The sequence below is a fragment of the Lipotes vexillifer genome, unplaced genomic scaffold (genome assembly GCF_000442215.2).
Source record: "Lipotes vexillifer unplaced genomic scaffold, Lipotes_vexillifer_v1.1 scaffold1035, whole genome shotgun sequence".
Taxonomy (NCBI): Eukaryota; Metazoa; Chordata; class Mammalia; order Artiodactyla; family Lipotidae; genus Lipotes; species Lipotes vexillifer.
In genome coordinates this window covers 564,700-580,858 of record NW_006772073.1, presented here as the reverse complement: position 1 = coordinate 580,858, position 16,159 = coordinate 564,700, and the positions used below count along the sequence as shown (strand labels likewise).

At 48.0% G+C, this 16,159-nt stretch overlaps 1 protein-coding gene across 1 annotated transcript in view; it reads right to left on the bottom strand.

Moving 5' to 3' along the window:
• ABCA1 (ATP binding cassette subfamily A member 1) overlaps positions 1–16,159 on the bottom strand; it is a 111,212-nt gene that overhangs the window by 21,563 nt on the left and 73,490 nt on the right. Inside the window, exons 17-30 of the mRNA XM_007447287.1 lie at positions 15,600–15,713; positions 14,444–14,615; positions 13,265–13,396; positions 12,246–12,388; positions 11,879–12,016; positions 10,800–11,020; positions 9,493–9,565; positions 8,338–8,540; positions 7,188–7,236; positions 6,882–6,995; positions 5,656–5,804; positions 3,865–3,989; positions 2,485–2,583; positions 2–62 (exon numbers count right to left, since the gene is read on the bottom strand). Of these exons, the coding sequence (XP_007447349.1) occupies positions 2–62; positions 2,485–2,583; positions 3,865–3,989; positions 5,656–5,804; positions 6,882–6,995; positions 7,188–7,236; positions 8,338–8,540; positions 9,493–9,565; positions 10,800–11,020; positions 11,879–12,016; positions 12,246–12,388; positions 13,265–13,396; positions 14,444–14,615; positions 15,600–15,713 (1,793 nt within the window). The remainder of the gene's footprint in view (position 1; positions 63–2,484; positions 2,584–3,864; positions 3,990–5,655; positions 5,805–6,881; positions 6,996–7,187; positions 7,237–8,337; positions 8,541–9,492; positions 9,566–10,799; positions 11,021–11,878; positions 12,017–12,245; positions 12,389–13,264; positions 13,397–14,443; positions 14,616–15,599; positions 15,714–16,159) is intronic.

Here is a 16,159-nt window from a genome sequence, read left to right as displayed (position 1 = left end):
TGATGGTCTGGGGGACGGGGGTGGTGGTCCACTCCTCCTCCCCCACCGAGCAGGGCATGTCTCTGCAAAGGGACATCAAAGGTAGGATCACCCAAGAGGGCCTGGCCTCTCCTATTGCCTCAGAGCACAGGACCAATCAATAACAACTGCAAACATGCATGTATCCCCTCATCACTTGGTTATTTGATCCGCCCCACAGACTTGTAAGCTACAAAGTCATTTACAGTGAAGGAAGATGGAACACAAAGAAGGCCTAAATGCTCATATACTGAACTCAAGTCAATCCAATCACCAGCATTCAATCACTCACCCACGTGTTCACTCAACAGACATTCACTGAGCATCTACTATGTGCCAGACACTGTCCTGCATATTTGAGAATTTGGGGTGAGAAGACAAAGACAAATACAACCTTCACGGAGGTTGTATTCCCAGGAAAGAGTTCGATAACAAACAATTAAACACTTCAGCCAAAACCTAAATGTTGGGAGAGAACAAGCTAGGCAGGGATTCAGGGGAAAAATATTACAAGCAGAAGCAACAGAGCACAGGCGACAAGGTCCCGAGTGTTCTACGTTTAAGGAACAACAGGAAGGCAGTGGGGCTGGAATGTGATGAGCTGCGAGGGAGGGTGACGGGAGATGAGGAGAGGGAGGCGGGAGCCACAGGACGCAGGCCTGCGAGGAGTCTGCATCTTATGCTCAACGTGCTGAAACCTGGCGGAGAGTGTCAGGATGCACTTCATGTTTCAAAATGAGTAGAGAATTGGGAGGGGCACAGTTAGTAGGGGTCAGAGTTGTTGGTACATGAAGAGCTAGGTTGTTTGCAAGCATCCCAGGTAACTAAAGGCAGGCCTTTACGTCTGACTTGAGCTCTGAATTACTGTGATACCATCAGTAAGTCACTTGCCCTCTCAGGGCCTATTTTCTCCACTAGTGAAACAAAAGTATGAAATGACTTGTCTCAATAAGTCACATTTCAACAAGGCATTTCTCTAACATCCCTTCCATTTCAACAAGGCATTTGTAACATCCCTTCCCTTTCAAAACTCTACAATTTGAAGCAGAGCCACAGTCTTTAGATGATTCTTCTATCAAATGAACAGTTTTGTGGATTGCCCTCTAGTTCTCTCTTTAAAGCACCTGGACTAAATGGAAAAGTCAGACTACGATGGTGCCGTCCTGAAGCTCACGCTCTAAAACCTTCACAAGATCACTGGCTGAGATCAGTTCCACTACTTTCTGAAAAACCTAGAAGTCTCCACAGTGGGGCCCTTACATCAGACGGACCCCAGTACATGTCAGTGGGCGCTCTGCCCACAGGCCGCGAGCCTGTGATGTCAGGCCTACACCTCTCAATGCAGACCTGGCTCCTACACATCCTTCCTTGGCTGGCATCCACCTATGAGCCCACACTGCTGAGCTGGCATGTGATGAATCCACCTACCTGTGTTATTACCGCATCTCACTCTCCTCTCTCGCCTACAGAGAACTTCCAAGTGGAATCTCATCAAAAGCCCTGTGAAATCTCTGACTGTCTCCACCTTGGTCACCTTGTTTTTTAGAAACTGATACTGTCAGGATTTATCACTTAGCAAGTATTAAGTACTAGCAAATGTTCAGTAAGTACTCAATTGATAAGAACTAACAAGTACATAATGGCTCTCCATTTAGCAACCTGTTCTGAAGCCTTGCACACACAGGTGGTATGCTCACTGGTCTGTCTCCTGCAGGCTCACTATCTTCCCTTTAAAACCTGGAATTCAAGTTAGGCCTTCTCCAATCTTTCCACACCTTCCCACACTCTCCATAATTCCTCGGTCTGTGGTTAACAATCTACCTGAGCCTGGAAACTTGAACCTGCCTCTACCATCACTGGGTTCTCTCAGAAGCACCTCACCTCTCTTCATTGTCTTTACTCACAAAGATCTCTGGCCATGCCTTCCTCCCATATACACTTAAGAGTCGTATGGGTATTTCACTAAATTGATTTATACACTGCCTACTTTTTTTTAAGGACTTTGAAGGAGAATATGATAAAAATATGCAACTCTGAAAGAAGAAAATGTCCATTTTTATAAAAACGATGCCATCTTTTCAGGCTTTTAGAGTGAAGAAGCTGATAAACAAAACTGCAGATTATACATAATGGGAGCCTGTCTCTGCATTTAGGTATAGAAGCTGGAGAAAAGGGACCAGTATAAAGTACTATTTAAATTAAATATTCATTTCTAAAGCAGTAAACAAACGTCTATAGTCATTTGCCTGGCAAGATGCTAGAAGACTCTCCTAGTCTGTTATGTTTGCTCCTAGATGGTCTGATTAAATCACTATATTAACTTTTTTAAAATAAAAAATGTTTCAAAGGGCAAATGATGGTAGTCACCATGTGGCATACAAATGACAAAAGCAGTGTAGAGATCAAAGCAGGTGACAAGCACAAGAAGCCAGCCGTGGCGGGGCTCACAGCTCAAGTGGCACTCACGGGATTGGGTTTCCTTCCATACATCGGGTCCCGAAGCCAGGCTTTCCGGTGAGAGCGCTCAAGAGTTCCTGGGTGCTCACGTCCTCAGGAGCATCATTACTGTGGGTACATGAGAGGCAGCCAGCTCAGCAATTCATTAAAACAATGAATCGGGAGGAGGAAGGCGATTGTTTTTTTAATTAAACACTCTATTAAGTACTTCCTGTGTGCCAAACTCTTGAAACAGAAAGGAATAAAACACAGAACCCACCCACAAGGAACTCAGCCTCTGGCCATATATTTGTTATCAAGGTAACATACAGCACTCCAAAGTGGAGCTTGTGTAAGTAAGTTATATGTATAGAGATGTGCACACGCATGTGTACACACCCACCCACATATATACACACATTTACGTATATATTTTAATGTGAAGTAAATGAATTCATTAAAGATCAGTATTTCAAAAGTACTTTCACAATTATCCATTAGGCATAGACCACAGGGATTTTCTAGGAAAGGGCAGGCTGATTTTATGGGCTGAATGTTTGCACGGACAACTGGAAAACACAAACAATGATGAGTACAGGTTACAAACACAAAACAAGCCCATGTGTTCCACAGCCCCGGGCAATACAAGGTCAGCAGCTTGGAAAGGAAAGAAGAAAGTAAACCTTCACTAAATAGGAAGGAAGCATGGGATTAGACAAAAAGAGACTGAGTCACATGTTTATATATATATATATATTTTTTTTTTTTTTTTTTTTTTTTCCTTTAAAGCTTCCCTTTGACATCACTGACACACTTCCCTGATCAAAAGATCTGCAAATACTATGGGACTGAGGAAAACTCCTGTATAACGTGATGCAGAAATTCCTTTGTCCTTTTGTTTGAAGCGCTGGATTGTTACAGAGTAGCTGGTATTTTGGTCTAAAAAACAAACACTAGCTATTATCTATAAGCTAAAAGACTAAATAATAAATACACGAATTGCATCATGCAGAAAACAAGAACCTGGAGGTGCGATGCTCTGAGTCTATGGAAGCCATGTGTTCAACTACAGAATAAAGACATAGCTATGAAAATCCAAATATATTATAGCTCAATCATAGATTTTTTTGCAAGGGCAGATTACTTACATAAAACACATATGTTCCTCACAACAGCATATAAAGAGGAATGGAGTTTAAATGCAGTAACAGGACTGGCCTGTTAGTTCAGGTTTTGTTCACCGCTGTCCGTTGCATCTAACATGAGTTTGTGTGACGGCTGTAGCCACAGCTGATAAATCCATGCCCCTGTGTAACTCTCGAGTCCCCCTCCCCTTGGCCCTCAGCACAGTAAACACCCTGGTTGGCCTGAGGTCTCCTCCCACCTTGGGCGCAGAAGGCAAATGCATACCTGACAAATGTGTACTGTTCGTTGTACATCCAGGGCTGAAGTTCCAGGCTGGGGTACTTGCCAAAGGGCGGCACGATCAAGCTGAACACCAGGGCGATGCAGACAAACACAGCCGGCAGGACAATCTATAACCAGGGGGTAGGAGGGAAGAGAAATTGCAGTAGAAGGACAAGGGTTAGAAAGAAGGCCACAGGGCAAGGCCCTGTGAGTCCAGCCAGCCTCTCAGACCAGCCATCACTCGAGCGTGCACAGGGCGCAGCTCCACCAAGGCATTCTTGGCAGGTTGGAAGCAATGGAGACTGAAATCTAAACCTCTTCCCTCCGGGGCATTTCTGGAAGCTGGCAACACAAGGCCAGAGGCTGTGGCCCCTTGACAGGGGCACCGAGCTGAGAACTTCACAGGGTAAACAGTGGCCACATGTCAGGGTGACTTAGAACACCAGGCCCCTCTCCTCCCTGAAACCTGAGAAAGACCACACTGGCCATGAGCTCAGCTCAGGCCGAAGCCTGGACCAGAAGCCAGAAGACCTGCAGTTTTGTTCTCTCTCTACTACAAGCGTATCCATGTAAAGTCACATCCCCTATGGCCTCAGTCTTCTCATTTGCAATCTGCAGACAGACTAGGTGACCCATTTAGATCCCATACTTTGATAAAACCACTCTACAGCACTGTCTCCATGGAAAGGGAATAGCAGCTATTTCTTCCCCCGATGGCCTCAAAAAGCATGATTAACCTAAATCCTTACTAAACCACCTTAAACTTTAAACCTGTACCTTCTCTGAAAACAATGACTTGTACATACTTTATAAGCAAACTCTAAGCTCCTTCCATTTATTCCTGAGAAATTTATCCGTTAAAAAAAAAAAAAAAAAGATCCAAATGATGCCCCTGGTTCTAATGTTCTCGCATTTCAATGCAGAAAATTAATCACTAGGTGATTAATTCCATGGGAAAAAACTGTATGAGCATTATCTCATTTAATTATCATTACAACCCTAAGTAGTAATATCATTATCACCAATCAACAAACAAGGTAACTGGGGCTCAGGGAGACTAAGTAACTTGCCCAAGGCCAAAGAGACAATAAGTAGCAGAACCAGAATTCAAACCTAAGTCTATGCGCTCCAAACTCATATTCTGTGTGTTACTCACATAGTCTGTAGAGAAGAATCTCTGTAACTTCTTTATACTTCTTGATTTTATAGAGTGGAATAATTTCATCCCTCCTAACCCAGCAAGTTAGCGTGCAAACACTGACATGCAGGCAAGAGTGTAATGAGTCTTCTCTGTTTATCTTTTTTTTTTTGTCTGACCTCTGGTTATCTTTTCTATTAGTTTTCAGATAAACATCAACTTAGAGAAAAATAAAGTTTCCAATAAGTTCATATGTTGAGTGCATCTGGGCATATCATCTCTGAAGTTATGGAAGTTTAATTTGCCCAGCCAGTTTTTCCAAACTTTGTCCTTGTTACACTCTCCTTTACGATAAAACTAACACAAGGTAATTACTAATGTGAGGTCCATTCTAATCACTTACTCATTTTAATCTTCATAACAATTATATCATAGGTACTATTATTATCCCCATTTTTACAGATAAGGACACTGAGGCTCAGAAAAGTAACCTGCAACAGATACATGAGTGCAAGAAGCAGAACTGGGATTGAAATACAGATCATCTGGCTCTAGTGTCCATCTTATAACAACGATGCTACCCTGTCTTCACTGGTCAGGGAGCCTGCAGCCCATCAAGGAAGGCTGAGTCCTTGGCCTGGAACAGCACTTCTCACCTGAGCAAAGAATCCCTTCCGACTCCGTTTGGCAATCAGCAGCCTCTTCCACAAAAGGGCCCCAAACTGCTGCTGTGTAAGTTTCCAGCCCTTCACCTGGTAGGAGCCTTTGCCGTCCATCCCGCTGAGCAGGTCTGTTTCTCTGGATTCTGCAGAAAGCCAACACTGAAGGTCACCTATTATATCAGGCATTTTTGACATCCCCACACTCCTCCCTCCAGCATCTTCAGCAACCACCTTGGAGGCTTGCGTTTGAAGGTAAAAGTAAAGGAGTAAAGGGCCTTGGTGGTGACAAATTCACATCCAAGGAAAAGTGATGACCCCAAACGTATGACAGCAGCAGTCCCTGCCTTTGGGTTCTTATCTGATGAGCACAGAAAAATGAAGGTGCCTTGAGACAGCTGAAGAGAGATGTTCACACATAATGGTGCTACATCAAGCCATTCAGATGAATCAAGTCATCCTCAATTTCTTACAGAATATTCTACAAAACAGGCCATGTAAGTAGGCTGACATACTTGAGAACACACAATAGCAGTCTGTCTCCCATTTATTATATTTTTGGTAAAAGGTGGACACATTCCAGTGATCTAAGCACTAACGATGTATGAAGTTAGGGAGAACATGAGAGTCACACACTCACATGGCACAGGCATGGGAGAGTCAGGAAGGTTTCTGTTCCGAAAAATTTTTATAGAAATCCTTGTCTTAAACAAACCATTTCTAACTGTGGTGGCTTGACATCTTACAAATATTTGCTTCATTTCCTGCCTCCCCCTTCTCCATCCCAGTCAAATACGCAGGGACACACTCATCCAAAATAGCTAAGTCTAAGGGTCCAATTGACTCTAAAAGCAAATTCACCTCGCTCTTTCAAAATCTTCCATCCATTCAGAGAACATTTATTCAACAATTAAACACCTAATGAACGCGAGAAAAGATAAGAAATGGATTCAGAGGATTGAGGGGCCATCTTTTGATGTGTGTGTATCTTGAGAGAGCGATCTCAGGGCAGTGAAGGAAGTGGTGAGGACAGGCTCTTTCAGGTTTGACTGTATACACAACCCTGAAAAGGGGAAAGTGGCTTTTCTCATTCTCTCTCTTCCCTTTGGACCCTGTAGGCATCTGTCATCCTGGTTCAAGGACCTCGAAAGATAACACCAGAGAAGAACATAAGAGAGAAATTCACTTTCTAGCAACGGAATGAAGATCTTGCCCAAACGGACCTGGATCTATGTCGGAATCATTTGGATCAACAGCATCATCTTCAGTAAAAGGGCGAAGACAGCTCTGCTTGTCCCCGAAGACCCGTCTGTTTCGTCTTGCCGGTAGGGTGCCATCTGAAGGCAAAAGGAAGGAACCCCATGTTTCATTTTATTTGTAGCAAAACAAACTCTGAATCTGTAACAAATCTATACACTAAAAGTAAGAATGTCATAAAACAATTTGAAGGGAAAGGCACAAGCCTGGTGAGCTAAGACAGCCTACAGGGGGCACAGCCCAGAGAATGTGCAGCCCCCCTGGAGGGTTACCTGAGGTCTCAGCATCCACCCCACTCTCTTCAGCCACTTTGAGAAATATCTGAAAAATAAGAGTGAGTGAGAGTGTCACAAGCACCACATTGTGAGAGCAACTGCCGTGATTATTACATGACTGAATGGTATGCTATTCCCTAAAGACAAAACATAGAAGACTCATTTACTGATAACACTTTGTCAGAGTCACTTGGGAGAGAAGCCGTTTTTATCAGAGAACATTTCCCCAGTGGTGAGAGCTATCAATCCAGACAATCATTTTCAAATTAAAGCTATGACATGAGGACACTGCGGAAGGAGGAATTTGTTCTGAACCTACAGGGAATGAGCCAAGTGGCTTCTTCCAAGTCTATGGCCCCAAATCTTTGAGTAGGCTAGCACCATGATAGGTTATCCGAGACAGGATGATCAAGAGAGGAGGGGTTCCCATCACTAGAAATGTTATGGCAGGGATTCCAACATCAGAAAACAATCTGAACTAGACCAATGATTCCCAAACGCTGATCTGCCCAGACGCTGCCCAGGAAGCATGCAGTAAAAGCACAGACATCAAGGCCTTACCTCCAGAAATTCTGATTCAAAGACCCTGGGGCTGAGCCTTGGAATTTTTATTATCAATAATATTCTCAGATGATTCTGCTGCACAGTCAAACCTGGAGACTACTGGGCCAGACAATTTTATACCCCTTCCAGCCCTTGAGGTCTCTCTAAAGAGAGGCATTGCTTACACAGTAATAGAGTATGAGCTTTGAAGCCCAAAAACCCCTGGTTCTGAATGCTTGCTTGGCGTCCCTGAATGTCAACTTTCTCATCTTGTTATGAGGATTAAATGAAGTTACAATGATTGAAAAAAACAAAACACACCAAGGTTAGCACGTGGCACAAGTAGATTTTCCATAAACGTGGGCCATTTCCGATGCATGGTCATGACACAGTCATACCAGGGAGCAATCCTAATACTTCTTTCCTACATCTCCCACTACAACCTTAAAGGGTTAACTGGAACCAACACAACCCAGATGCCAACGACCTAAGCACTCAATGCCTAGGTCCATGGTGATCCTATTCCCAGTGGGCACGCAGGCTGCCCGTCTGGCACCGAGATCGTTGGCCCTGCTCTATTCTGACAGCCAGCTACCGAACTTACTTCTTCCAGGGTAGTCTCTGAGATTCCATAACTGGAGATGCCCAGGTCTGAGAGCCTGTCATCAATCTCATGGAAGAGTTCCACAAAGGCTCCCTCTCTGGCGGCTTCATAGGGCAGCACGTAGGTCAGCTCATGCCCAATGTCTTCCACCAGCCGGGCCTCGGCCACATGCTTCCTGATGAGGTTGGAGATTGCAGAGACATCTGTAGGGACCAAAGAACAGACAGGGCTCAGCCAACTCCGAGGCCCCCCATTAGGGGCTGGCCGCTCTCCACCTTCTCCCTTGCTTACTCCTTAGGAGCCCACTTGCCCACACAGCACACATGGTCCAGACACTGAAGTCATTCCACGTGTTCATCTCTGGCCTGAGAGTTCCTGGGGGCGGGGGCTGGGTCTTATTCACCTTCGTATCACCAAAGCCGGGCACAGTGTAGGTCCTCAGTGCATGGTGGGTGGCTGGCTGGCCGGCCGGCCTTCTGAGGTTGAAAGCCTGGTGGCTATTGCCTAAGTGCTAGGATTCTTCAATGGAAACCTTGACTAAAGGAACTGTAAAAGAGTCTTCACCTTTCTCTAACCTTTTAAAGGAGGCTCCTTCTATTTCCCTCAATAGAGGGTTAATCAAACAGGGCATGGAAGGAGAGCCAGAGCCTTCCTGGGAACAGTCAGCTGTTAGGATGGGGAAGACATGGCCAGGGTAAACGCTTCCGCTCCATATGTGTTATTGGTGACACTGGCCTCCTATACACACCTCCTGAGGGAAATCCAGCGGGCTGCTCCTCTCCTGGGCACTCACCCTCCCTAGGCACTGAACCCCAATCCCTCCACTATCAGCTTGGCTACTCAGCTCCGCATCCCTGGTCTCCAGTGTCCAGTGTGCAGCCAGGCCCACTCCCCTAAGGGATCCCCCCACCCCCAACTATCTCAGCGCTCTGGGACACTGCCCTGCCAGCTCCCAGACCAAGCCCCAGGCTCCCCAGCAAGCGTTAGGCCGATCCGCCACCAAGCTGCACCCTCTCCCGCAGCCGCCCAGCCCCAGCCCAGCAGCAAACCTTGAGTCAGCGCCACCAGCCTCTGCACCTCTCCTCCTCTGCCTCCACTCTGCCCAGCTGGGGGAAGCTCAGGCACCACCTGAACAAGAAACCCCAGAGTCCTTACCGATGGTCAGCGTGTCACTTTCATGGTCGCTGCCCAGGCCAGCATCAGAACTGCTCTGAGAAACACTGTCCTCCTGATGGCAAAGAAGGAGGCAAGAATGGGTCAGGGACCGAGCAAGGTGCAGCCCCACCACCATCACCTGGGGGCTTCTGAGAAGCTCTATCGTGTGAGAACCGGAGCAAAGAGCTTCTCCTGGGAGGCATGTAACTGGGCTGCCTTGGCTTCTGAGGCCACTGTCTGATCTGACACATGGGCTGTGTGCATGGGAAGCAGAGCTCTCAAAAGAACTGTGGCCTGCCAGTGAGTGCCGTAACCAGGCCCTCATCGACCGTCTTGGGCGTGGGATTTACCTGCCTGGTTATCTAGCTCAGTGCTTCTCAAGCTTTAATTTGTGTTTCCTCACCAGAGGACCTTGTTAAAATGCAGATTCTAATTTAGTAAGTCTGAGTTGGGCCCAAGTTTCCGCATTTCTAATGAGCTCCCAAGTGATCCTGATGCTGCTTGTCTCAGACTGCACTTTGACTCACAAGACACTAGTTAAAAGGTAAATAAGTGGACAGGAGGTCAAGGTTGGGATGTAAGTGTTTTGGGCGCCAGTGTTTGCATGGCATGTACTGCAGTAAAGGGGAAAATGTACCTGGTTATTGGGCTCTGGTCCCGCCTCTGTTATTCACTTGCTGGGTGACCTTGAATAAACTAAATCCCTACAAGCCTCACTTCTCTCATCTGGGATAATAATTGCAATACCTTCTTCCCAGGGTTGCTCTGCACTTTGAGATGATAGATTAAAAATAAAAAAAGTTTGCAAATGATAACAATGCTGGCAACTATTACCATGATTTTCTTTTATGGCCAGAGTCTGCCAGACTGAGTGTCTGGCATGAAATCGGTGCTCAATATATATTTGCCGTTTTGTGGTTTAAAAGTTAAGGTCAATAAGATTTAAAAGTAATGAGCAGGCACAGCAGGGCATTCTTCAAGCTCTTAACTTAACTCTTAAGTTAAGGCTCTTAACTCTTGGTAAGTCTGTCTTCTTCAACAAAATTAAGTCCTCTAAGGGCCTTCTCCATCACTCATTGTGTCTCCATAGGAAAAAGGAAATGGGATTCAACAGAGCTAGCACGATGGGAACAGAAGTCTCCAGAGATTTCCATGTAGGAGGTACGACGTGACTCCAAAGGGGGACAGAGCAGGGAGATGGTGGCGTCAAGGTGGCAGAGTGGGGCAGATGTGGGCAAGCCACTCACAGCCAATGAGTCCCGACTCCCCGGACCCGGCAGCAGCCCAGCACTGAGGCTGCAACTCACCTTCCTCAGGTACGACACAGTGCTACTGCTGTTTCTGCACGAGCTGAGGGAGGACTCCACATCCTTCTTGACCAGGGTCAGGTAGTAACCTGTCCCCAGCTGGTTCTTCAGGAACAGGGAGGAGCCCACGCAGCACAGCTTCCCATGGGAAATGATGGCAATCCTGTCCCCCAGGATGTCCGCTTCATCCATGTGGTGTGTGGAGAGAATAATGGTGCGGCCTGCAGGGAACAAACACAGGGACGAGGCACAGGTGAGGCCTGCTGTCCTCACTCATCGCAGTGGCCAGAACTACAGAAATACGAGCGGGGGAAAGCCTGGGAGAAGGACCCCGAGGCCTGTGTGCTCATGACCCCCAGGATGGCAGTGCTGTGAGGACGGCTGCTGCACCCTCACAGAATGGAGGACGGGAATGTTTATTTGGGAACTTGCTACACACCAGCAGTGTGCGACGTGGTCTAGGTGCATTCTCATTTAACTCAATCCTCTGGAAGGTGGGCACTCCCACCATTATAGATAAAGAAGCTGAGGCACGTTAAATGACTTTTCCAAGGTCTCGGGCCAGCTTGAGCTGACTCCAAAGCCGTGCCCCTCATACTGTGCCACCTTGTGTACCTTCTACCCCTCTAAGCTGACTGCACCTCTCCCATCCATTCATCCACTCTGTCAGCACACAAGTTGAGTGCCCCACGTGGGGACAGAGATAAAGGACAACACAGCCTCGCCTCTTGGGAATCTCAGTTTATAGGAGACCATAATTATACTGTACATGTGAGAGTTCTAGGCTGGAGGGAGCCCTGAGGGCCCACAGAGGATGCCCTTTATCCCCATTTCTCTTCTCCTTGCAGGCCCCTAGGGAATGAAGTGTAAACTTGAAGGTTCTTGGAAACCAGGCCTCCCACTTGCACACCAGGGCTGAGCTCAGAGCTCAGCTCCACGCTTTCCTTGAAAGCAATTCTGTTGCTCTAGCAGGAACAGCCACGAGATACTCTTCCAGAGGCCCTCCCTCCCTCTCTCCCTCCTTTCCTCCCTCCCTCCCCCTCCCAGCCCAGAAGGCAGAGTAAATACACATCAGTTACCGTGTCGATATTTCAGCAGCAGCTCCCATATTCCCCTGCGGGAGTAAGGGTCCACGCCGGCTGTGGGCTCATCCAGAATGACAACCTTGGATCCCCCAACAAAGGCCAAGGCCACAGACAGCTTTCTCTGCATTCCACCTATGGGAGAGAGGAGACAGGATCCAGGGCCAGCCCCAGTGAGTGACAGCAGAGGTGGCGAACGAGGGATGGAGGTGCCCACCTGGGGACAAGCCCGGAACACGTTTCTGACCCACCCTCCCACTCTCCTGGGAAGCCGGGGACACGGCGGCAGCTGTATTTCCTGTGTGTGTGTAGTCGGGGGTGGGGGGTGTGTGCGTTGGACGAGGAAGGCAGCTCTGGGCCTCACCTGACAGCTGACTTGTTTTGCTTTTCAGTTTGCTTGGCGGCAAACCAACATCCAGGGCCATCTGCTCCATCTCTGCTTTCACGTGCTTTTCCGAGAGCCCTTTCAGGCGTGCGTAAAACCAGATGTGCTCTTCAACAGTCAGCCTGGGGACAGAGGGGCAGGTCGGCTCTGGGCCCCCAGGATGCACAGAACACAGTGCCTCCTCCCCCAGAACACGACAGGCACATTTTTCTTTCCCCACTTTTTTTTTTAACTTTATCAATTTCTGAGAAATAACCTCCAGGTAGGATTCAAGGCAGAAGAGCAGTGAGCAGTCACATGAGCTACTTGAGAAGCCAAAGCAGCAAGGTGACAGGTCACGTCCACCCGATTCCCCGCTGGCCTGGCCCCCGCGCATCAGGCTGTGGCAGGTCCTCAAAGGGCCCTCCCCAAGGCCCCACCAACCAAGGAGCTGCCGCGGCCTTAGCCTGGAGCAGCCCTCCTGAACCTCGAAGAACTTCAGCCCTGAGAGAAGGGGGGGGCCCCTGTGGAGGACACAAGCCTGGGCTGCTCACTGTAGATGTGAGGAAACCGGGGCCCAGAAGGGGAATGCCCTCGCCCAGCGTCACAGAGCTCAGGTCTCTCTCTGCTCACCAGGGCGGCTCCCTGCTTGGTGATGGGCAGGCTGAATGGGGGCAAAAGTTCTGAGCCAGAAACACGGGACCCACGTATCAAGGGCCCTGAGCTACTGCCAGGTGAGAGCTGTGGTGGTCTCAGGGAGGGTGTGCGGGGAGAGAGGATGTCCTTACTCCAGAAGGACAGGAACGGAGAGCACCGTTTCCCAGGCCTCCATCCACCAGCTGGACTGATATAACATCCCCCACCCCACAATTCTGTTACTTTTCCAATGTCAAAGGATGACCTGGTCTCAACACATCCAGGAAGGTGAGGCCTGCTACCCCCAAAGGTGATAAAATGCTTAAGTCTCACTCTACCCGTGACTCATGACACAGCTCCAAAGAGGGTGTGCTGGCACTCACATGTCAAACAGCACGTTATGCTGGGGACAGACCCCCAGGTTCTGCCGGATGGTGCTCATCTCGGAGCGAATGTCTTTCCCCAGGATGTAGGCAGTGCCCGAGGTGGGAGGGAACAACCCAGTCAGGATCGACCTAAGGACAAAAACGTTAAAGTACAGGAGTCAGCATTGGCCCTCCTGCCCTGAAGCTCCACTCCAGGCTGCGGCGTCCGGGCAGACGGCAGAGGCAGCAACCCTCCAGCCCCGTTCCTTCCTAATGGACTCAAACAGACCCCGACACAGCGAAGGAGTCTCTGCTTCAGTGAACAGCTAGGAGTGGGCCTATGTGTTGGAAATGGCAGTTTCAGCACAAGCATTTTTTAAATGAAGATTCCAATATACAATGGGAAGTACACTTTAAAGCATATATTCTTTTTATGCTTAAAATCATGTCTAAGTAAAAGGGACAAAGCAGAACAAATGATTCAAAGATAAAAGTAATTTGTGTGTTTGGCAGTTAGGATTTCTGCGCACCTTTTAAAGAGTTTCTGCAATGTTCATAATATATTGATTTTGCATGTTAAAAATATATAAAAGAAAAACAGGAGGAAGAGATTACCTCCTCCCCCCACCAAAATGCCCTCTGCAATGGCTGATGGACTACATTGAAAGCCACTGAGGTAACTCTGGTGTGTTTATAGCCTGTGCTCCCTTCTGAAGCTGTCCATTATAAGGCCCTTATAGGTCCCAGAGAAGGCAATCATACAGCCAGCCAGCTGCCCAGCTGTTTCTTACATCTGCTTAGAGACAGAGTTCCTGGAAATTACTTCCTCCCACCAGTACAGCCAATCTCTCTTTCCACATTCTTGCCTCACAGTTCTGACCAAACCAACTCCAAAGGAGACCCTTTCTCAGACTTGTCACAGTCTCAGGTTCCAAAAATACTGCAGAATTCTGAGAACCGAAGGGGAAAGGTCATCTAAAGGCCTCCAGTCTATTTTAACCTGAAGAAATAATATCTAGAGAAAACCCAGTATTTGGAAAGCACTCCTGTGATTAGATAATATTTTTACATTCATCAATTCCTCATATGCTCTGCCCTTGGCCCGGTAACCAAGGCAATGTTCTTAGGTATGAATTTCTAACTGTAGGACAGAACCTTCCTGTGGCTGATTCTGAGAAAGCCACACCCTCTTCTTACATGGTGGTGGTCTTCCCAGCTCCATTGTGGCCCAGGAAGGAGGTGATCTGGCCCTCATAGAAATTCAAGGCCAGGCCATCAACTGCCACCTTCATGCCATCTCGGTAAACCTTCATCAGGTTCTGAATGGACACGCCCAGCTTCAGGTGGGTGGGTTCCTCCTCCATGCAGACTGTGAGAAGACACAGGATGGAAATGAGCCCACGGAAGACACTGACGAGTGGAGTGTCAAGACGCAGGGGGCTGTGCTTGCACTTTTACAAGTGTCCTCTCTCCACAGCTAGTTCTGGTTTCTCAGGCAGACGGGCAACAAATATTTATCTGGGGCCTATCCGGGCACTAGTGCTGGTGATGGGAATACAGTGATAAAGGTGCAGAGAGGAGGCGGGGGAAGAAGATAAGGAACTGCAGGTGAAGCAGCTGGCACAGCGGGCAAGGGCGGGTGGTAAGGAAACTCGTGAGTCATGCTAAGGAACATCATACTTCACCACTGGCGACTGGGGGAAGGGCACAAAAGAGATCAGCAGGGGAGCGACTTATGAACGACTTAGGAAGCTATACCGAAGACAAAGAGCTCTCCTCCAAGACCCTGAGCAAAGAAGCCCAGAAGGCAGAGCCTTTGCTGAACTGTGGGCATCACTACCTACAGTCAGAAGCCAGGAGAGGATGTGCGCTCTGGGTAATGCAGGCTGAGAACATTAAGAAGCACAGAACGAGCTCTGTGGCAGCCACCTGGCGTCAGCCTGCACAGGCTCATGCGTCTGTCATCAGGACAAGGCAGGCAGAGAGGTTATGGCTCCATAACCACGGCTGTCTTCACCTCTTCTTTCTAGCTGTCAGGATAGTAGGAAAAGTATGTGTATATGTGTTTGGGGGGATGGGGTGGGCAGAGGTGAAGGCAGAGATCAAGAGCCACTTTATTTAGAAGCCAAGAGAGCAAAGGAAATGTCCCTTAGAAGCCCAGATAGTGACTCCCCGAGAAGTCAACAGCACTGGACACAAATGCACGGGAGGATTTGGAAAGGGTCACTTCAGGGGATTTCTCCGCCCCTAAGGTGGTTTTAGGCTCTTCAGGTCGAGAGCCACGCCTTGCCCCCAACAGCCAGTAGGGGCAGCTGCACTGCAGTTAAGGGGAGGGCGGGTCAGCAGAACTTACTTTCTGATGTTCCCTTCTGGCTGAAACCAGGCTGGCTCTTCTCATTGTTTTCCTCGCCAAACCAGTAGGACTTAGTACAAGGGAAATACCAGGGCCTGGGGATTCCATATTGGCCTGAAAGCAAAGCACAGGTGTGAGCAAAGCTCAGCAACGCCCCGGCATCCCCGAGGTGTCCCAGCCAGACACAGCCTCCTTGACTCTCTCCTTGACACAGCCTTTGGAGACAGGACAGAATGGACTGGAGGTGGGGGAGGAGAGGCAATAACATTTGCTGAGATCTCCTGTGTATGACACACATCTTGCGCTTCTCTGAGTCTTTCCAGCAACCCCACGAGGCAGGTATCATCCCCACTTCAGAGATGGGGAAACTGAGGGTTAAGTAGCCTACTCAAGATCACTCAGCCAGTAAAGTGGAGGAATCAGAATTTGGATCCAGATCTGTATGATACAAAGTTGCATATCCAATGTGGGAGGTTCAGGTAGGGTATGTAAAAAACATTTCACATACACTCCCTTAGAGAAAAATCAGTAGGTGAAACCAGGAAGAGTTAAACCTCACT